This window comes from Pseudopodoces humilis, chromosome 1 (genome assembly GCF_049639895.1).
Source record: "Pseudopodoces humilis isolate 2021_Gansu_Grassland_sample_001 chromosome 1, ASM4963989v1, whole genome shotgun sequence".
Classification (NCBI taxonomy): Eukaryota; Metazoa; Chordata; class Aves; order Passeriformes; family Paridae; genus Pseudopodoces; species Pseudopodoces humilis.
In genome coordinates, this window is record NC_142200.1 from 21,752,988 (window position 1) to 21,774,395 (window position 21,408).

The 21,408-nt window shown below is 37.1% G+C and overlaps 1 protein-coding gene across 6 annotated transcripts in view; it reads right to left on the minus strand.

Annotated features, from left to right (window-relative positions):
- The window catches only part of MATN2 (matrilin 2), a 69,573-nt gene that overhangs the window by 2,768 nt on the left and 45,397 nt on the right, over positions 1–21,408 (minus strand). For 2 of the 6 annotated variants that reach the window (XM_014255649.2, XM_014255646.2), the window contains exons 8-26: positions 19,814–19,936; positions 17,470–17,592; positions 16,458–16,580; positions 16,169–16,291; positions 15,673–15,795; positions 15,463–15,585; positions 15,128–15,250; positions 11,940–12,062; positions 11,723–11,845; positions 11,507–11,629; positions 11,216–11,338; positions 10,889–11,011; positions 10,627–10,749; positions 10,339–10,461; positions 7,964–8,377; positions 5,360–5,512; positions 1,310–1,381; positions 679–783; positions 341–436 (exon numbers count right to left, since the gene is read on the minus strand). In XM_014255649.2, the coding sequence (XP_014111124.2) occupies positions 341–436; positions 679–783; positions 1,310–1,381; positions 5,360–5,512; positions 7,964–8,377; positions 10,339–10,461; positions 10,627–10,749; positions 10,889–11,011; positions 11,216–11,338; positions 11,507–11,629; positions 11,723–11,845; positions 11,940–12,062; positions 15,128–15,250; positions 15,463–15,585; positions 15,673–15,795; positions 16,169–16,291; positions 16,458–16,580; positions 17,470–17,592; positions 19,814–19,936 (2,562 nt within the window). Of the gene's footprint in view, positions 1–310; positions 437–678; positions 784–1,309; positions 1,382–2,604; positions 2,703–5,359; positions 5,513–7,963; positions 8,378–10,338; positions 10,462–10,626; positions 10,750–10,888; positions 11,012–11,215; positions 11,339–11,506; positions 11,630–11,722; positions 11,846–11,939; positions 12,063–15,127; positions 15,251–15,462; positions 15,586–15,672; positions 15,796–16,168; positions 16,292–16,457; positions 16,581–17,469; positions 17,593–19,813; positions 19,937–21,408 lie in introns of those variants that run through there. The other 4 variants (XM_088052592.1, XM_014255653.2, XM_014255654.2 and 1 more) reach the window with 4 other exon arrangements.

Consider the following 21,408-nt stretch of genomic DNA (forward strand, 5'->3'; position numbering starts at 1 on the left):
CTGTACTCTGACACCTGTAGCCAGTAATAATATTTCAGTAGCATCTGAAGATGCAAAGCATGTTAGTCTTGAATTTGACCGGTTGTTTCTTTGCTGTTCCTGAAGGTGTTTACTGTAAGTGGTTATTAAAGTTCAAGTTCCTTACTAATATTTTGGTCCCTTCTATGAAGGAAAAGCAGATTAAAAGTTAAAGGCCTTGCTTCTTGGAAACTAACTATTATATGGTTTAGATTTTCATTACAATAAACTGATTTTAGCTGTGGAGGCAGTTGCAAAAATTAGTTTGTTTAACCTGCCTTTCTTATCTTACCTGTAAGAAACAGTTACTCAGAAAGGATATATCGCTGGGTGAGTTTTCTTACTTGACTGGTTGCATAGTTTTGGAATGTTACAAGGTTTTCACATTTGCACTGGTCATTATCTTTTGAGGCTTTTGCTGAAAAATAGAAACATTTAAGCATAGGCTAAATGTTGAATAAATTGAATAGGATGGGGAGGAAATGACAAGGAATTGTAAATGCAGAGCAGCTTCAATATGGCTTCCTGTTCTCAAAACAGGTCAACAGCCAAAGGAACACCCTGCAGCAGATTCTGTTGGTACTGGAAAATAGTACAGTGTGTAGTCTTCTGTGTTCAAAGAGCAGTCTGGGTTATTCTAAACAAAGGTAACCCAATTACCTGTTGTTGAGTGAACGTGACTGTCTTCAAAAAGATACTTGTGGTGTACTGCAAGATGTGGACAGTCAATGACATCTGTGATGGTTATTGTGGTTGATTCAGGTCCTGCAGGAAATCCCCCAAAAATCTAAAAATCAGACCCACTAAATTATACTTTTTTTTTCCTACCGGCATGCACTGAGTTCTCCTTAATTAGTAAGTAATCTCACTAACTGTAGTGAGGATCATTCAAAGAAAGGACATGGGATACAAAGATGTGAAGGAACCAAGCTGTTAGGCTGTGTTTACTGTATACATGATTTAAGTTCTGGGTTGCAGAACTGAAAGGGAATCGTGAAGGTTCCTGTGAGAAACAGAAGCAATTGAAAGCTGAACATGCTTAAAGTGTCAAGCACAGTGTTGAAATACAACCTTCCCCATGAAGTATTTCATTCAGATGATGTAAGAAGCATGCAGCCATGCTTTTGTTACAGTGAATCTCCATTTTTCATATTGCAGAAAGTAGACTTGGAGAGGCAAGGAGGCAGGGACATGGGATTGAACCATTTTAGCTGAATTGTGACAGTTCTCTACAGAAGAAATTAAGCATGAAAAGGCAGAAGGAGAGGACATTTGAGCTAAACCAGCCAACCTGAAGGCTGTGGACCAGTCTTATGAAGCCTCCCAGATGATGCATCCTGCTGGTGATGTGGCTCTTTCAAGGCTGGTAGATAGAAATTGCCAAAGGAAATGATATCACAAAAGGAGCAATAAAAATGTTCACATTCCCTAGAGTTGGAGATGTTTCTTGCCAGTAATTTGGTGTTTGTCTCTCATAACACCTGGAGAATGCCTCATAACTGTGCAATTTAGAAGTCCAGGGTTGATGGAAACTCCAGGGCTTGCCCTTCAACTCAGACTATCAGAGGAACTCCTCCAAAACCAGAAGTGAATATTTAAGAAGCAATCTGAAATGTCAGCAATCTACTTTGCATCCTATAGTGAAAATTCTTTAATGTTTCATTATCCATCGTCCTTTGGAATGCACTGAATAAGAATAGTGCCTGGAGAAAGAAAAAGTTTCTTCCTGTCCTTAGGTTTTCTTCTTTATAATGGGAAATGTTGATCAGACAGTTGGGAGCTTTTTAGGTGAGAAGGGTGCTGCAGAGTCTATTTGATACACTACAGTTATAAGCAAAAATACACGTTTCTAATTCAGGAAGCACAGCCTTTGAAATGTGAGGATTTATTTCAGAGTCTACACCCCGATCTTTTTAGTCAAGAGATTGGGAGGAAACCTGTTTTTTGAGGTAGAACCTCAGCCATTGTGTGCCCTGCCCGTTTCTTGCCGCCAGAGGGCAGTGTGGAGGCAGCTGCGGCTCCTTGGGCACGGGTCCTTCAACAAGGAATGAGCACCTCGCCTCCGACTGACAGACTCCGGAGCCCTCCATGGCCCAGAAGAGCTAAAGAGCAGGTATTTAACAATTGCACGACGTGACCGATGATGACAGGGTGCATGGAGCATCTGGGACACACTCCCTCCTCTGGAACCCAGAGCTCCTTCCCTGAAAGTGAGTGCATGGGGTAAAAGGTGACAGCGCAAACTCACCTGATAGGCCATGAAGATGCAGTAGGGAGCTGGAAGATGCTTCTGTGACATCTAGATTTGCTATAACTATTTGGGTCCCCTGCTGGTTTAGTCAGTTTGGAGAGATGCAAACAGCTGTGCTAAACTGCACTGGGAAGGAGATGAAGCCCTCTTGAGTGGAGGTTGGAATTACTGAGCATGAATATCAGGGAAGAACAGGTGAGTGGTTGCATAAGACTAGATATCAGGCAGCAGAACTACAATATTTATATATAGAGATAGATATAGGTAGATATGGATACCTGAGTCTGCATGGGACCCAGCTACTGGAAGGAGCTCAGATTTTGGAGAAGAGTTCAGGGCAGAGGTGTGGGATGAGATCACAGGGGAATGAAACAGATGAGAAGCAGACTCCAGCTGAAGAATGATCCAGTGGGAGCAAGGATGGTGAAGATTTCTGTTGTAGGAAAGACAGAGCAGGTAAGATGAATCTTGAGTGTTTGACCCTGGGTAATGACTTGTTCAGGAGCTGCAAGCTAATGAAGGGGTTGTTTAGGAAGGGCAGAGGAACTGACCTAAAATGTTTGAGCTTTGGACACAGGGCTGATGTGGACACATAATTAGAGACAGAAAAAGGAAAAATGCACTGGTAGAGGTCTGGAAGGAGGTCTCCAGTTTGGAATAGGAATTGGGCATTTCAGAAACTCCTCTTCAGGCTTCAGAAACTAGCTGGGGCTCTAAGATTTCTGATCTCATTGCCTCTGTGAAGCTGAATAAACACACAAATAGTGACAGAGGCTGATCACCCTGAATCCCTCGGTGAAGTCAGTGCAATGAATAAATTTGCTGGGGACCAATGCTGAGGTTGGATGTTCATTTTTAGTTTTCAGTTTTGTAAAAAAACACAAGTAATTTGTTAGGAGGAGCCTGTGAGAAAGTGTCATCGAAAGCAGTGTCTGAATATTAGCTGAACTGATAATGATGCACAATTTAGAAGGAGAACAGAATGTTAACCAGCTGGCTGCTGAGTACTGTCATATGATCAGGGCTGCAGTTTTGTGACAAAAATAGTATATGACCATGTAATTAAAAGCTCCCACAATGCACATGCTCAGAACAGGGCTGCATCTGCAATCATATAGAGTGTGTATTATGTATGACATTGCTGGAGCCTCATTAGTGCTTCCAGTCAGATGAGAAATTAACATTAACCAAGGCAATGAATGAGAACCTTCCAAATGAATTCTTCTTAATAAGAGGCAAGAGAAAAAAAAACCCTCCTTTTTTTTTGCCTTTACTACTAGTCATCAAGAATAATTAATAGTAATCAGCGACTATTTTACAAGGCAGCTGCTTTCTTGCAGAATAAAAGAAAAAAGCCTAACCCCAAAAAAACAACATTTGGAGGGCTTCTACTGTAGTTGGAAACATGCAGTGCATCCACAGCTGGGACTAGGGATGAGAGGCTCTGTCAGTGGAGTCCATGAGGACAGGATCTCCTACTGTCCTACAAGCTGGAGCCTCAGATCTCAGCTAAGGACCTAAGCTGGAGTAAAGATAAAAGTCATTATTATTGCAATGGAGGAGAAAAATTGCGCTGTATACAACAGAAGGAATTTCAAAGAAGAACTTTCAAATTGTGTAACAGGTTTGGAGGCTGAATTTCTGGTGGAGTGAGTTGATGAGTAATAGGTAGTCCTGGAGTGTCCAAAAACAAGGCTGGGTCAGTCCTCAGTTCACAGGTATGAGGCACTCATTGCCCGTTGTTGAGAGAGGGGGAGGACAGAAGCTGAAGCAGCAGTGCTGCCCAGTTACCAGAGGTGTAGACAAGAAACGGCCACAAAGGGGCAGGATTTACTTATTTTTTTAATATTGTAAATAATGTAGTTAAAAGGAATAAAAATGGTGATTGCTAACCACTGTTGTGGGTATCTGAAGGATGCATTTCCATCACTGAGCTCTAGGGTTTGCTGCTCAGTGAGATTTATTATACTGGGCTTTGCTAATGAGTGAGAATTATTGTTCTGGCTGCCAGATAGTTTTGGCTTTGGCATCTCCAAAAGCTTTTAAGATGACATGCTGTCATTGGAAGATTATCTGCTTAATAAGGTTAATTGAACTGACTTGGTTTTATATTATCATAGTATTTAGTATTTCAGAAAGATGAAGCTAGGACTTCTTAGGACTGAAGGACAAAGAGTATGCAAGCTAAGAAACATCCTCAAAGTCTTTTTTACAGAATCTTCCTTGAGATCTGTATAAAGAAATATCCTGCAGCTAATTTTATACAATAATGTTATGTTAAAGGAAAAAAAAAAAAAGGCTGTTTGCCTTTAATTCCAAGAAAAAAACCAAACCAGATAAAAGCTAATGAAAATTAAATAATTTTGCACAATTCTAGTCCTATGACTAACATCATTTTACGTGTTGTTTCTGAATTTTGCTTCTGATACCAGTTTGAATGTACAAAAAAATACTGAATCTTGGGAATGTGTGAGTGGGAGAGATGCTGTCCTCTCTCTGGCTCTATAGCTTTCATCTCAGCTCAGATTCCCCCTTCCCCCTGCAAAACTTCATCTGGGAATGTTTATATACAAGCTGTTCCGGAATGAAGAAGCGTGCTTTCTGAAACAAACCTTCCACATTTTGTAGCAAGACTCAGAGCTTATTCATAAATGAAATCCACTCTTTGTAGCTGTGCATGTTCAGTGAAATATTTTTAGTTCTATAAATACACACAACAGCTCTTGACAATTTATTTTGCTGTGGTTTGGGTCTTTGCTGCTGGTCTTAGGATTTTTTTTAATTCTAATTAATTAATTAATTCTAATTAAGGTATACATTCCCAATGAAATAGATAATTTTTTTTTTTTTTTTTTGGGGGGGGGGGCATTGCATGGCTGACCTGACTGTAGAAATAGAAAAGAGAAGAAGCAATTCATTCTTCTAGGCATAGAATTGTACATCTTATGCAGCCTTCATGAAAATAAAGGGAAGATGATTACATTTACCCAGTGATGGATTAACAGTATATATTCTTCATGTATTAAAGGGCAGAAAAAGCCAAAAAGCAGCACATTCACTTCTATCTCAAGGAAAATTGAATTTTGTTACCTTCACAGATTTGGGCTCTTAGCTCTTCACTTATGTCCTCCAGAGCTGTGAAATCCTCAGCATAGAAGAGATGTTTATATGATGGCTCAGAAGCAATTTCCAGCAGTTCTTCCTCAATTGCTTTTCCTATTCCAATGGCATAGATGATTATACCTGGTTTCAAAAGAAATTGCACATACTTATTATTTCAGCAGTTCTAATTCTAAGCACCTTTTTGACCACGGAAAGAAAATATGAGAGAAAGGGAGGGCCCAATAAATGTATATTCTATGTAACTTCAAAATCAGTGAAGAGGCTTAATATGCTTTAATTACTGTGAGATTTGCATAAACTCTCTTGTTTGCTGTAATTTGACCTACAGGTTTTGTTAAAGAGATGACACTTGCCTAGCCACTACTGATAGTAAATGGTCCCAGAAAAAGTATTACAAACAATCCAAGAGACTTGCACAATTCAGGCCTCACAATTGCACTGCAAGTCCCTGGTTTGTGTGTGTCTGTAGGGTATATGCAATGCAGCTGGCCTGATGGAAAAACCTGTTACATATTAGTAAATGGGGCAGAATCCTGAACGATGGGAGTAATTTTTCAGAAAAATACTTCGGTGTTTCATTAAAATCCTCAGAGCACATTGAGACTTGATTCTTGCTCTCCAAGGGGCACTAACAGGCTGGAGGGCCCACTTAGGAGGGTAAGAATGGGAAAACAATGAATTGATGGGGCTAGAAAAGAAAAAGCCTTACAACAGGGATACTCAGGACAAGCATTTCTGCAGTGGGTTGCTTGGGAGAAGGTAAGTGAGGATGTGTAGTTTTCTTAACTCTTGAAGCAGGGAAGGAGAAAGTGGTTCACAGCTCTCTCACCAGATAGATTTTAAACAAGCAATAAATACAAAACATAACGATCTTCAATAATCTCTTTTTCAGCAGTTATGTTTTTATGCTTGTAAGCATACGATCTGATACAACATTTCTCTTTATACCAGTTCTGGCTTGGAATGGGTCCACAGCGAGTACTTAATTTGTGATTCATAGTACAGCTATAAGCTGCACAGCTCTTCTATGACTCAAGAGAAGAAGCTGCCTTTCTGGTTGGCTTCAGATCGAACCTGGGATGAGGAGGTTTGATATCTTTATTTAACATGAGGTGATAACTGCTGCACACTCACTGAACTGCAACTTTTAACCTTTTTGCTGAAGAATCATGGACCTGATGATACCACAAAATGTGCATTTTCCAAGTTTTTACTTAATATAAGTACCTCCTTACTTTTCTTAATGAATCTGCCTACCATTGCAGGAAAGGAAAGTGTGAAGCTGATTCAATTTAATGAATGCTGAAGTCATGCTGAAGTTATTGCTGTTTAAAGACTTGGGGATATCAGTGATAAAGTAGTCAAGGTCCATTTCATATTGAGCATTACTCTTGGTTATGCTGCTACACAAGGAATGGGTTTGGCTTTGTAACATTGCAGAATCAGTGTAAGGAGTCCAGAGCTGAGGTTTCATTTAGCAAGTAAGAAAGCTGGTTTGTACTTCCTTCCTTCTTCTGTAAATCCTTCATGTAGTTTCATGTCACTAGTAAGCCTGTAAATATTTGGGGTTTTAAAAAATATTTTAAAACCACTTTATCTTTCATTGTAATGGCACTCTTGTTAGCACATGCCCTTCTCATCTCCTTGGATGTTCTCCCCTTCTCTCCTTACAGAGAGATATTGATCCTGATCAATACTCTACTAATCCTGTATCAAATTCTGATTAATATGTCAAATCAATAAAACAAGCACAGAAAAATAGATGTGCAAAATCTTTTAAAATCTGGCTATTTTCCTCGTGTTGTGGCCCATTAGCCGTGGTTTTTAAAGCAGTTTCTCATAAAATAAAAATTTTTGCAAAGAAAAGAGGGATTATTTTGTTTCTAGAGAAGTTTTGAAATTTTTTTAGTTGACTCTGCTAAGCAGATTAAATGCTTCTGATTTGTGGTACAGGTGTCCTAAAGGATGGATGTCTGCCCAAACATATTAGAAGTTAAAGATCACCATTTTTTGTCACATTTCAGCATATAGGCATGTAGTAATAGTAAGACAGAGAGTACTATAGCTATATTCTCTGAAAAAGAGTAATCTTCCTTCCTGAACATGCTTAGCACTATAAAACTGGTTAAAAATAAAGAATATACCCTGTAAACAAAAATATAGCAAATTATTACCATAGTATTTCTCACAAGAATAGGTCACTGTATTTTGAAGAGACAGCTTGGGGTTTCTTTTATTGTTTTCCTAGAACTTTTGATGAAGTTCCCAGTGTTCCCAGATCTCTGTATTGAATGTCCACCCTTAGAGATAAGTTCAGGGCACTCAGGACATGCCAGGTGGGTGACACCACTACCTGTGGTGAGATGCTCCCCATGGGTCCTGCTCTGGGGATGATGCACGTGCCTGGCAGCAGAGGCTCTTGTGAACACAAAGATCTGATGTGCAGGACAGTGGTCACTGTGCTGGCCAGGCTGTTTTGGCAAACACTCTCGATGAGCACACCCAGACTGTTACTACATCTTTAACAATATTTGCCTTTTAGAATGAGACATCAAAAACATCTCCACTTACCACGTTGCTTTGCTCTGGTAGCCCACTCAGACACTTCATCCTGGGCCCGTCCATCTGTAAACACAACGGCGATTCGAGGGACATTTGCTGAAGATGGTCTTGCTCCTTCTGTCTCTGTGAAGCTTCTCTCAGACATTTGCCTCAGTGCCAGTCCTGTCATGGAACCTCGGCCCATGTATTTCATTTGTGACACAGCTTTCTTCATGTCTTTGGCTGAGCTGAACTGCCTTAATGTAAACTCTGTACGAACCTCAGTAGAATACTGAAGCAAACCAACTCGAGCAGCTTTGGGTGAAATCTCAAGTGTATCCAAGATTCCTGAGACAAACTGTTTTACAATTTCAAAATTATCCTCTCCAAGACTTTTTGATCCATCAATCACAAACACCAGGTCAATTGGGCCTTCAGTGCATCCTGTGAAATGAGGAGCAGAGTGTACAGATCATGAAAAAACTCCACAAGGCTGGGAACAGAGCCAGATATCCTGGCAAAAACTCAGGGATCATCTAAAGTACCCTGTTCCTGGCTTGTCCTACTGTGCCATTGTGTTTGAAGATGTTGTGTACAGTCTGTCTCAAAAGCTAAGAGTGGGCCTATGACTGAGAATTTAACAAAATTATAACTATGGTGAATATTTACTGAGCCATAATCTGCTTTGCAGAATATCAGAACTCTTAAAAAATGCAGAAACAATCAGCAAATGTTAAGAATTACTCTTAAGTGGAGAGAACTCAAGAACATATCTAGAACATAGACAGAGTTGCCATCATTTTCTTCCAGAGAAGAATGCTAACTTTGCACTTGTCAAATTTGTCAGCACTGAGAGACATGGAAGAGAATCATTGAAGCTGCATTTGTGTTGCAGGAGTTATAAAATAGTTTTAAAACTATTTAATTATTGAGAGAATAAGAATTGGCTAGATAAGGGCTTTTTTGCTTTTAAGTGTCTACCAATTTTGTAACTAGAAGACTTACGTATTGCTGCAATTAATCTTCTCTGGTTTACCCATTAGAGCTGGAAGTTTGTCAGAAGACAGGCAAATTTATAAAATTTTTATTTCCCATACTTTCTGGCAAATGCATATACAAAAATCAAAGTAGTTTGTAGGCACTGGGCATCAATAATGAGGTGAGGGAATTTAGAGATTGCAGAATGTCTTCCAAGCTGCAGACTGCTTCTGCCAGGTGGGTTGTTTTGGTATGTTTGGTGTTTTTTTTATTCTGGGAAGGAATTGCCTTCAGCAGGCAGAGATTAGTGTGCTTTGTACAAAGGATAGCTGCAGATGTGCTCAGCTCCTATTGGGTCAATGTAGCTTCCAGGGCAAATACGCCATACTAAGGAATGTAAGAGCTTCTTACATAGTCTGGACCAAATAAACTTTGACCTCCACTCATCTCTGATCTTTGTACAGGGAGAATTCTGTAGCAGTACACAAAAGAGAATCGTGCAGCAGAAGTTACTCTGCAGAAATTACTAGAGATGCTTGTTACCAAGTCAATGTACAAATAAGGGGTTTACAGCTTTAAAGCCTGGACTTTCCTTCTTAGAAAATATTTTAAAACTGCTCAAGAATTCTTTTTTTTGCAGTCAACTGAGAAAAAGACACCTCACATATACTAAGGTGATGAAAATGTAATGAATATATATGTATATATATCAGAACCACTCAATACTACTGCATAAGTCAAGAAAGGGCAGTAGTTCATGGTGCATGGTGTCAATTAGGATTGAGAACAGCCAGAACTTGTTACTGTTCTTTTGGTAATCACAGTCTCCTCAACTAAGGCATCCATTTTTGGCAGAATAAATATTTTTACTGAGTTGCAGTAGAATTTCTCCTCCAAGTATTAAGAGACAATGAGATAAAAGCATGTCATGTTGGAAGATAAGCAAATAGAATTAATGGTATTTTAAAATATAGTACATAAAGATAAAAGACCCACAGTATATGAACTCGATTAAAATGCACATTCCTTGATAGTAATGTTCCACTTTGGCTTTCTCCTGATGTTTCAAAAGAATTATTGTTGTACTCAATGCTATACTAAAACAACTCTTCCAATATAGATTTTTGCTTAGGAGAGCATCAAGTTAGTTGTTTGAGACATTTTCTTCCACACACGTTATGCCCTGGGCTTTCAAATATTGTATGTTTGAAATGAGAGGTTGTGGCAGTGTTCAAAGCCTAGCTGGATTGGAGACACCTGGTCTAGTAGAAGGTGTTCTTGCCATCAGCAGGGCAATGGAACTAAGTGATCTTTAATAAGGTTCCTTCCAACCTGGACTATTCTATGATTGTATAATTTTTTTGAAGTGAGATCAATTAATTTTAGAAATAAAAGAAACAAATGCTTTCTAAATAAAATATACTTACTTCTGCATGTTTTCTGATCCTCTTTTAGTACATATCCCTCCTGGCATTTGCAGATATAGGAATCATCATTATTAACACAAGCATATTCGCAACCATGATCAACTGATTTACAGACATCTTTACCTAGGAAAAAATGAAGTATTTATCTGTATTCAATGTAACATTTTATAAATCCAAAGACTCCAAACATGATATCTGAAGAACATATGACAAAGGAGTAGAACATTTTTGCTCATTTATGTAGCAATGCCAGAAAAGAGAGGCTGACAGACATAATGAATTACTTACTTCGACATGTTTTCCCATCTTGTCGCAGGACAAAGCCCTCATGGCACTGACAGCTGTATGAGTTGTTATTATTAATGCACACATGTTCACAGCCATGGTCAATGGATTTACACAGGTCTTTATCTGAGAATTGTTAAGAGAATCCCCTTATTAGACCACTTTTCAAATACAAAACTGCTATGAACATGCTTTGAGAGAAATTAAATCTGTTGTTTCTTTAAGACTGAAAAACATATTCCCCATAAAAGTTTCAGCTACTCACTCCTGCATGTTTTCCTGTCTCGCCTCAATATAAATCCCTTATGACACTGACACACGTATGAATCGCCAGTTGGAACACAGAGATGTTCACAACCATGGGTGACTGTTTTGCAGACATTTTTACCTTGGAATAATGAAAATTGTATTTAGCACAGTTAGTTAAGTAAATAAATTTCACAAAATATAAAAGATTTGGCTATAGTTTTCCATGAAGGACCTCACTTACACGAAGCTGATTCTGTAATAAAGACACAAATAACACACTACTGTTGCACAGTGTGTTTCATTAACAGATCAGGAAGTACAAAATGAAGATTAAATAACTTACTCCTGCAAGATTTTCCATCTTCTCTCAGCATGAAGTCTTCATGACACTTGCAGACATAGGAATCATCAGTATTAACACAAATATGTTCACAGCCATGGTCAACTGAGTTGCAAACATCTTTATCTGAGAAAAGTGGATGGGGTTTGTGAGGTGAGGCTTGTGAGGGAGAGATGATATCTTTTTTTAACCAGCCCAAATAGTTGGAAATCACAAACATACACATGTGCACTCACACCCACAACACTTGAAAGCCTCAAATAAAAACAAACTTTTATAGCTCAGGCTACTCACATCTACATGTCTTTCCATCTTCCTTCAGTATGAATTTTTCATGACACTGGCAGATGTAGGAATCTTCAGTATTCACACAAACTTGTTCACAGCCATGGTCAACTGAGTTGCAAACGTCCTGGTCTGCAAACAGGAGAGTTGGTAGTCAGCACACATCAGCAGAGGCCTTCATTATTGTATGTGTAATTCATCCAATAAAGCTCTTGTGCTGCTTACTTCTGCAGGTTTTCCCATCTTCTCTCAGTTGGAACCCATCATGGCATTTGCAGGTATATGAATCACCAGAATTAACACAAACATGTTCACAGCCATGGTTGACTGATTTGCAAAGATCTGCATCTGAAAACAGGTAACAGCTTTTGCTGGTTAGCACATTTCTACACAAGCACAAGCTGCAGATAAAAAGTATGTTGATAAATATCAGACTACTTACTTCTGCAAGTTTTTCCATCTTCTCTTAGCAGGAATCCCTCCTGGCACTTACAAACAAATGAATCACCAGCACTAGCACACACATGTTCACAGCCATGGTTGACTGATTTGCAAATATCCTTGCCTGGGAATAGTTAGATAATATTTATGTGGCTTATTAGTTAAAATTTTTATAAATACAAAGACTGGGGGGTTAATCCCATGAGCAAAAAAGATGGAAGCTTGCAAACTGAAAGCAAATCTCTCGCTAGTTAAATGATGGACATCTTAGATTATCTAGTCTTTATCATCTGACAGAACTTCATGCTTTGGATGACCTCCAACTGAAAATAAACCATTTTAGGATTAATCTGACTAGATTAAGGAGGAGGAGAAGGAGGATTTTACATTAAAAGCACTAAGAGTGAAAGAAGGGAATAATTTAGTATAGTCATTTAGCACAAATTTACGCTGGTAAAAACAAAACTACGAAAAACACCACAGGACGTGATTTAAAACCATAATTCTTAACATTCTTATATCAGTGCCAAAAGTCTGCATAAACAAAACCTGAAAAATAGGAACTACTTATTTAAGACGATAAACAAAATCTAACTGGATTGATGAAAATTGATGCAAGAACTTGTATGACTGCAATGTTAAACCAGTTGGTTAAAAGCTCTTCAAAAAGGATAGATGGGAAGAAAGTGCAGAAGAAAGTGGAGCCATCCCTTTTTCTTCTTCATGCAACACAAAAGAAAATATCAGTTTCTAATGGAGAACTACCTTTACACTAGAAGTGGCCTCCTGAGAGCCAAGTTCAACTTGACTCTTGAGGTTTATAATTTAAGAACTTCAACCTGAGCCAAATTTCATCAGGGTCTCCTGCTACCAAAACAAAAATTCCAGAAACTACTACATAAGACAAAATTCTAACTGAAAAATAGTTATACTTAAGACATGGCAATCGAATCTAGATCCTGTCATAGTGGATAAGGGAGAAATTAAAACGTAAGTAAAAATTAGTATCATTATACACAGCTGTGCACAACTCAGAAACATTTGCTTAAATGTTAAACAGAATAAAATACAAACCAGCAACAGACATGGCTATTACTTCAGATGGATGAATTTTACGAAGCTGAAAGCAAATATAAGCTAGACTACTTTGGGATACAGGGGGGAAATAATAATAGTAATAAAAACCATCAATGATTACACTATTTATTTACTTTACTAGACATGCCCCAAAAATGTAGTCTCTATCTAAAAAGAATGCCAAGGTAGTTAAAAAATCTAGAAATTGAAGTTGAAAACAGATATAAGATTTGAAAAAGACTGAAAGAAACATTCACAGTACTTACTCAATGTGAAAAAATTAGGAATTTGAAAACACTTGAAATAAGAAGATAAAGGACAAGGGGGTACACAGCCAACCAAACAAAGGGTAGTATGAGTACATTATTTAAATGCTGTTAGGAACAAAAAGCATTCTACCAATGTATTATTAACTGATTGACAGAAAGGTAGAACTGGTAATCTTAATGCAGAAATAGAGAACATTTTAGTGTATTCAGATGAAATATATTACTGATGACCTTGTTGGAGTGAAGAGTTTCACATGTGTGAAGTAGATCACACAGCATCTACTGAACACACACACACATATATTTTTGAATCAGTAACTCCAGATAATTTGCAGCAGAGAGATGCAAAAGAGGTTTCTGAAGAGTACCTTGGATGCTTAGTGTTAATTTTCAGTAACTCCTAGAACTCTGAGGAAGCCCCAAAACACTGAGCTGTCTCTGTTCCCAGTGTATTCACACACACTAAAAAACGTACTATGGTTCCAGTGTTTAAAAAGATGAGTAGTTCACTGTAAGCCTGTCAGCTTGACATTGATCTGAATTAAAATAATGCAACAGATAATGTGGAACTTGAGTCAGAGTAAAATCAAAGAAAGGACTAATATCAATCAACTTAGTGTAATGGAAAAATAAATTCTGAAAAAACTAAATAAATGTCTTTCTTAATTGATGATGAAGCTGGTTCTGAAAGCTTGTGCTGTTCACACAATGCAGGATTCAAAAAGGCAGCAGTCTTTGTATTATTTTGATTAAGGAAACAGACTACAGAATCAACAATTAACACTGCCTAGAAAGGGCTTCAGAACTAATTGTAGATAAGCAACTATCAGATAGCTGTCTTTCTAAGAATTTGCCTTGCTTCTCTACTACTTAATATTTTTATAGACAGCCCAGAATAAAACATAAATAATGTTTTACACAATTACTGATTATTTTATTTTAAACAAATAAAATAATCTGTAAAAAATTTGTAGCTTACTCTACTTCTGTGAGAATAGCAAATAAATATAAAACAGCTCCTGATATAAGCTAACATTAATCTTTTTGGATAACAGCAAATCATATGTATCTTAAAACAGGCAGAATTACGGATATACATTTAGAAACAAAGAATGAAGGCTGTACTTACAGGACATGTAATACTGAGAATCTTAAATAACTTTTGATCATGGTAGATAACTAATTGAACACAAGTACTAGCAGAATGTTTTGGTCAGAGACTAAAACTATTTTTTGTCAAAAAGAAAAAAAAGATTAAACAAAAAATAAATTATAAAAAAAAGATAAGTAGATTGAAATAAGAATTATATGGCTTATTGTTCCTCTGCCCTGAAGCCTGTTTTGTCTCCTATTAGAAGACTTTCACTCTGGTGCATCCACAAGGATGTTGATAAACAGCAGAAGTTTTAGGGAGCAAGAAGAAAGTTATAAAAAGATTAGAAAACATAAAAAGCCCAAAGGAGTTTCATTTACTTATAATTTACAAAAGTACATGCTAAGAGGTTACAGAACAAGTTATGTCTTGATCTGCATGAATATAGACAGAAGAACACAGTGGTAATTAGAACTTTAACCCATTACAGTGAAATGCAGCAACATCCTATGCTCAAGATTAAAACTTAATATACTTAATTTGGAAATGAAGTTAACATTTTAAAACCTACATTCAAAACTTAAAATTGTATTATTTTTCTGAAATGTAGCTTTAGTTCAAACAATCTTTAATTCATACAAGTCTTATGATCTATAGAGAAAGATATTCCATTCTGGCTATTATGAACCAGTGAATAATATTCTAACAAGACAAAAATTACATTTCTTCTTGTATTAGTTAACTACTTACTTCGGCATGTTTTCCCATCTTGCCTTAGTACAAATCCATCATGGCATTGGCAAGTGTATGAATCATCATTATTAACACAAAGATGTTCACAGCCATGACTGACTGATTTGCAGATGTCTTTATCTAGGAATAATTTAGATTTTATTTACTAAAGTTTGATGAAAAAGAACATTTCCAAAACTTTAAAGACTAACAGTAGTAATCTCATAATAAATAAAGAATTTATTCTCCTTTTTGCAAGGAAAAATCTCCTGTAAGAAGAACTGCCTCTAAATAATATGTTTCTTCTGTAGATGTCTGAATATAAAATATATAGTAACATTAAAATAACTTACTTTTACACGTTTTCTTATCGTCCCTCAATACAAAACCCTCATAGCACTGGCAAAGGTATGAACTGTCAGTATTCACACAAATATGCTCACAGCCATGGTCAACAGAATTGCAAACATCTTTATCTGTTAAAAAATAAGATTACCATATTTAAAATATATCTAAAAATGTGCAGATTATAAAGAAAATCTGCTAAAGAGAAGTATACTTACTTCTACATGTTCTTCCATCTTCCCTTAGTGCAAATCCCTCATAACACTGGCAGATGTAGGACTCATCAGCATTAACACAAACATGTTCACAGCCATGGTGAACTGAACTGCAAACATCTTTATCTGAGAACAGTTGATGATATTTGGTTAAAACACATCTACAGCACATGTATCATGCAGGGAGAAGTAACAGCTTTCATTAGGTCTACTGATACCACTGGAATCAATAGGTTAAATTTTAGGCAGCAAATACTTTTACCTCTTGGTACCTGAACATATTTGAGTATTTTCTGTTTCCAGTCTGTCCGTTGATCTATTAAAATACATTATTTTTGTCCACAGAGTCTCTTACAAGCATTGAAAGGTCTAAATATATTCCTATATCAAACATATGAAGATGACTACTTTATTGCGACACTAAATTGTATTTGTTTGAATGCTTCTCAGATCTACATACTGTAAATAAAATTCTATGAGTAATTCTCAGAGTACTTACTTCTGCATGTTTTCCCATCTTCTCTCAGCAGAAAACCTTCATGACACTTGCAAACATAGGAGTCATCTTCATTAACACAAATATGCTCACAGCCATGTCTGACTGATTTGCAGATGTCCTGTCCTGGGAATGATTGATTTAAATGTAGATTTTGAATGAAAACATGTTAGACAAATGTAGCTATCAAAAGGAAGTCTGTTACTTCTTTTCCAGTAAGAAGTGAAAAATACCCCTTTCCTTCCTTGCCTGATGTACATGCAAAAGTGTTCAATAGATACCAGTCACTCACTTCTGCAGGTCTTGCCATCTTCTCTCAGTATGAATCCCTCACGACACTTGCAGATGTAGGAACTGTCAGCATTAACACAAACATGCTCACAGCCATGGTTGACTGACTTGCAGATATTTTTACCTGGGAATAATTTAATTTATAAAAAATTCTGTTACTTAAGGGCAGTATGTTCAAAGTCAACTTGGTTTTAGTGTATCCTAACTTTTTGAGACAGGCATAATTTGTCTCTGTTTGCACAGAATAACAAAAGAGGGTGATGTTGTGAAACACCAGCTAAGAATAAGATGCTTTTCATTCACCATGGTAATATCTGGATGCCTTTAATTTTTTTTCTGTAAACACCTTTTAACAGCAGATGTTAATACTAAATATTATGGGGACTGCAGTACAAAATACTGAATTCCTGTGAGTTTTTCCAAGACTTATCCAAGATTCTTCTTTGATCATGGTGATTTATGCTATATAAGTTGAGAAAAGTTGAGAAAAATTTGCTGTTAGTCTTTTTTCTTGATATCTGCCACTCGTAACTGTGTAATGTAGTCAAATTTGTAACACAATTATGACATTTCTGTTGCCATCATCCTTATCCTATGCTGGACAAAATGAACCTTCCATTTGTAATGTTGCAAGCTTCATGCTAGGTAAGACTTTATAAACTTCATATATTTTTGTCTTGAAATTTTAGAAGAAAATCAAAGTTGTCCCAGCTCTGGATAGTTTTGGATCCACAGCTATCCAATTTCAGGGCTACTTTTTAAATGGCACAGATGTTTAGGGTGTGATTCAGGTGACCAAAAGTGTGCATTCAGTACCATTTTAGATACCTTAGCATATCCAAGATATCAGCATACTGCTGGCAAATACGACACCAAAGGGGAAATTTGGCCTCTTGAAAGTCTTGAACATATAAAATTGCATTTGACTGCAACATTTAGGCAATCCAATCTTACCTTACAGATTTCTTCTATGTGTGTCATATTAGACTCTGAGTTGCTGAATAATAACTTACGTTTACATGTTTTCCCATCGTTACGAAGCCTGTATCCTTCCAAACACTGACAAGTATAAGATCTGTCACCATTTACACACAAATGTTCACAGCCATGATCACTTAGAGCACAATGGTCAACTCCTGTAGGAGCAATCAAAATTATAAAAAAAATTAACCAATAATGACTCAATTATTTTTCATCTTAGTATTTGCATTCTGTATAAACAAGTAAATATAAATACCTTGAACTGCTTAAACAATAATTCAGTTTCTCATCTGGTTATAAAGTTTCAATAAAAATGTAAGAGAGCCTAGTGAGGTCCTAGAGGTCCTATTTTTAATTTTTTTCTTTAAGCAGAGTTGAGAAATCATACTTTTCTGTGCTTAACATAGCTAAACAGAGTCCATGTCTGAATTGGATTAAAGTGGATTAAAACAAAACAAAATACTTTGGCAATGATTTTCTACAAGACACTGGCAAAGACACAAAAGCTACCTTGTGAACATTCTTTAAATAGTCTCTAAATGGCCTGAAGTGAAGGTGGCAGTCCCCAGAACTCATTTGTGGACCTGACCCAGTTCCTGTGGCAGCAAGAAGAAAACCTCTCAGATGTCAGTGGGACTTGGCTTGGACTATTCAAGATTTTACAAAGAATTGCAAATGACAAGTACTGTCAAATACGGTCCACTTTTTATCTCAAATTTCCCAAGTGTTTCTCCTCTGTCATATAAAGACATAGGGCTCCTGAGACTTTGCAAGCAGGACTTGCTACTGTCTATTGGCTACAACACATTTTTTTGTAATGAGTTGTCAGAGTACAGATTTGGTCACAGTTCAGGTGTTCCCATAGCTTTCTTAGGATCCTTGAGCCAGTGTATATCATACTAGAATGTCCCAGATGTTTTCTCACTAGGACTGGTATATGTTAAATGCTAATCCCTTCCGTTCAACTTAGCATTCAGGAAGTTGCAAAGTTCCAAAACTCTCTTTATGGTAGCCTGAAAATGTTCATGAGGTTTCAACATTTGATCTAGAGCTCAGGAATAGGACAAATCTTTCCTAAATATATATGAGGACAGGGTTATGAGAAGAGGAGCTATTAAAAAAAAGCTCAGTTTCACTGCACTCAGCACCATTTTCACAGAATCATAGAACACCCTGATTTAGAAGGGACTTACTAGGACCAATCAAAGTCCTACTACTGGCCTTGCACAGGACAACCCCAAAACTCACACCATCTGCCTGAGAATGTTGTCCAAATGCTTCTTGAACTCTGCTGCTTATGGGTTTCCAAGTACAGCCTGGAGGAAAATAACTCAGGAATGAAAAATCATCTCTTGTTACTACTAAGGAAAAGGGATTTTCCATTTGCAAGTTGATTAAATGCCATTATTTGGGTGTTTCCAGATTGTCAGTGGTATTATGGATAAATATCTAAAAAAATTGTTTTTAGTAGACTCTACTGTTCATACATGTACACTAATTATACTTCTGTGTTACTGTCTGTCCCTTTCTAGAGTGCTGCAGTGGCAGACAGAAGCAAAGTCTGTCAAGGTATCAGATGGGGCTAAAAAGGTTAGTATGGAGACAAACAAGGATAAATACAAAGGCAAATTGCCTTTGCTGATTTGCCTCACTTCTCTCTAGATAATTTTTGTGACTGAGGACTTGCAGTTTGAGTTTTCTTAAAACTTTGTGCCTGAAAGCAAGAAAAAGGCTGAACTCTGGAGCTGCTCCAACATTATACAAGCTTGAAAAATAATGTACCTCCAAAATCTGGAAAAAGTGGACAGAACACTCTCACCAAAGAGGTCCATAGAAAGTCAACAGGTAAAATGCACTCATACTCTTCTTCTGGCCCTTTCTATACATTATTTTTCCAGTGAAGGAGGCAATTCAACTGTTTGTGAAGTTATATCAACCCTCAATGATCATTAGATTTATAAAGAGCGGAGAGCTGCTAGGACAACTGCTCACTTACAAGGATTCCCATGCTAAATGTAAAGCTCAGTGTGGAGCTCTCAGTTCTCCTCCTGCCTCAGGTAATGTGGGGCACTTTGCCCTGGGGACACTGCTGTCCAGATGACCTGTCAGACACATTTGTCATGTGACTGAGAAACTGTCCTCTACACCTGGGGATGAATAGGTCTTCAAAACCTTTTCTGAATATGTAAGGACTAACAGTTATCTTGACACGTATTCTTTCATAAATACTTTTTCTGTTTCTGCTTTCAAATAATTACTAAAGTATTACTGAAATGCAGACTGTAAGAATAATTTGAAGGGCAGTCCTTTTCCCTGTATGAAAACAGAAACTTTTCCCAAGGGAGCTGAAATAAAGGATGTTCTTGCAAGACTCACGTGTGCAGGTTTTTAGGTCCTCATTGATGACAAATCCTTCAGAGCACTGACAGACATAGGAGTCACCTGTATTTAGGCACAGTTGCTCACAGCCATGATTGCTTTCAGCACAGTGGTCCACTCCTATTGATTTGTGTTAATGATTGAAGAAATCACATTGGTGTTTTAGATACATAAATTATGACACTGTAGTTAGTACATGTTGCCTTTGTAGAGCAAAAGATCAGTACTGCTCTTTACTTACACAAGTATCCCCACCTGCTTGAGTAACCTGAGTTAATTAACACCTAAGTGAAATTAATACAACAACCCCACTTGGCATATAGAGAACTTGGTGAAGTGCAGATTTCCTTTGCCAAAAATCACAATGTGATTGGACTAACACAAAGTGGAGAGAAGGGAGAATCCTTAAGCCCAGTTTGGTCTCACCCATAGAATCATGCTTCCCTTCTTTAAAAAACAGGACTCTCACTTCCATTCACCATTAAATTTTTGCATTACTCACTCAAATATGAGTATTAGTAATTTTTTAATAGAAATTATGGCTTCCAGATTGTTTCAGAAAGATTAAATTCTTTTTTCAACAGGCTGAGAAATCACCATTTTAAAACTTTTACCTGCCAAAGGGTTCAAGCAGTTAAAGCCTCGTGGAGGACAGATAGAAATGACAAGTCTGAGAGTGTCTTAACATGTTCCATTTCTTTGATTTTCCTATGCCTATTCCAAGTAAGATAAAATGGAATATGTCTTTTAAGTCTTGTATGCAACTAGTTGTGTGAAAGACAAAAGGTGGGGGAAAGGAGAGAGGTGTGAACTAGGTTTAAAAAAATACATTTCCTCACAATGGACAGCAAAGCTGTGAGATACGTGCACTTGCACATGTACTGTGGAATTTGCTGACTCTGTGAGTATAGGAAAAGGACATTTTTAGGAAAAAAGCTTTTAACTTCCTCACTGTGTTTTACTGCTGGTTTGTTAATGGCTAGTTTTAGTTCTATAGCCCAAATCATTTTATCTTAACTTGATCAAAAGTAGTGGAGTTCCCTCAGACAAACAGTCTCGCATGTCTCCTTTGCAAATCACTTACAGATGTGAGCAGACATGTCTGCAGCAATTTGTTTACATTAAAAAAAAAAAATCTGTACTTAATGTTAAATCACTTATTCTAAATATTTCGGTTTATTGGTTTATTTAACTAAGCAATGAGTTTGCAGTAATTGGTCCAGATTTACCATTATACACAGGGAGACAACGTAGATTTGAACAAATGAAGCTGAGGTGTCAGTTTTTACTAGCTAAAGCAAGTTCCAGCTGGAACCTTCTCCTTTTTCCAAGAGTTCACATCATCATGAAGAGGCTTGTGTAACTTCTCAGAGCACACAAAAAATGTGGAAACAAAAAAAAAGAAAATACCCGTATTCTCTGTGAAAAATTACATCTGTTTGGCTCCATCTTTTCAATACAAACACCCACACCAACATGAATTTTTAATGTTTAAATATTTGGGGCTCTCATGCAGAATTTTGTAACACACTCTTTCAAAGAGTGCAATAATCACAAGTAAAGGTGCTATTTACCAGGCTTTGGAAATCATT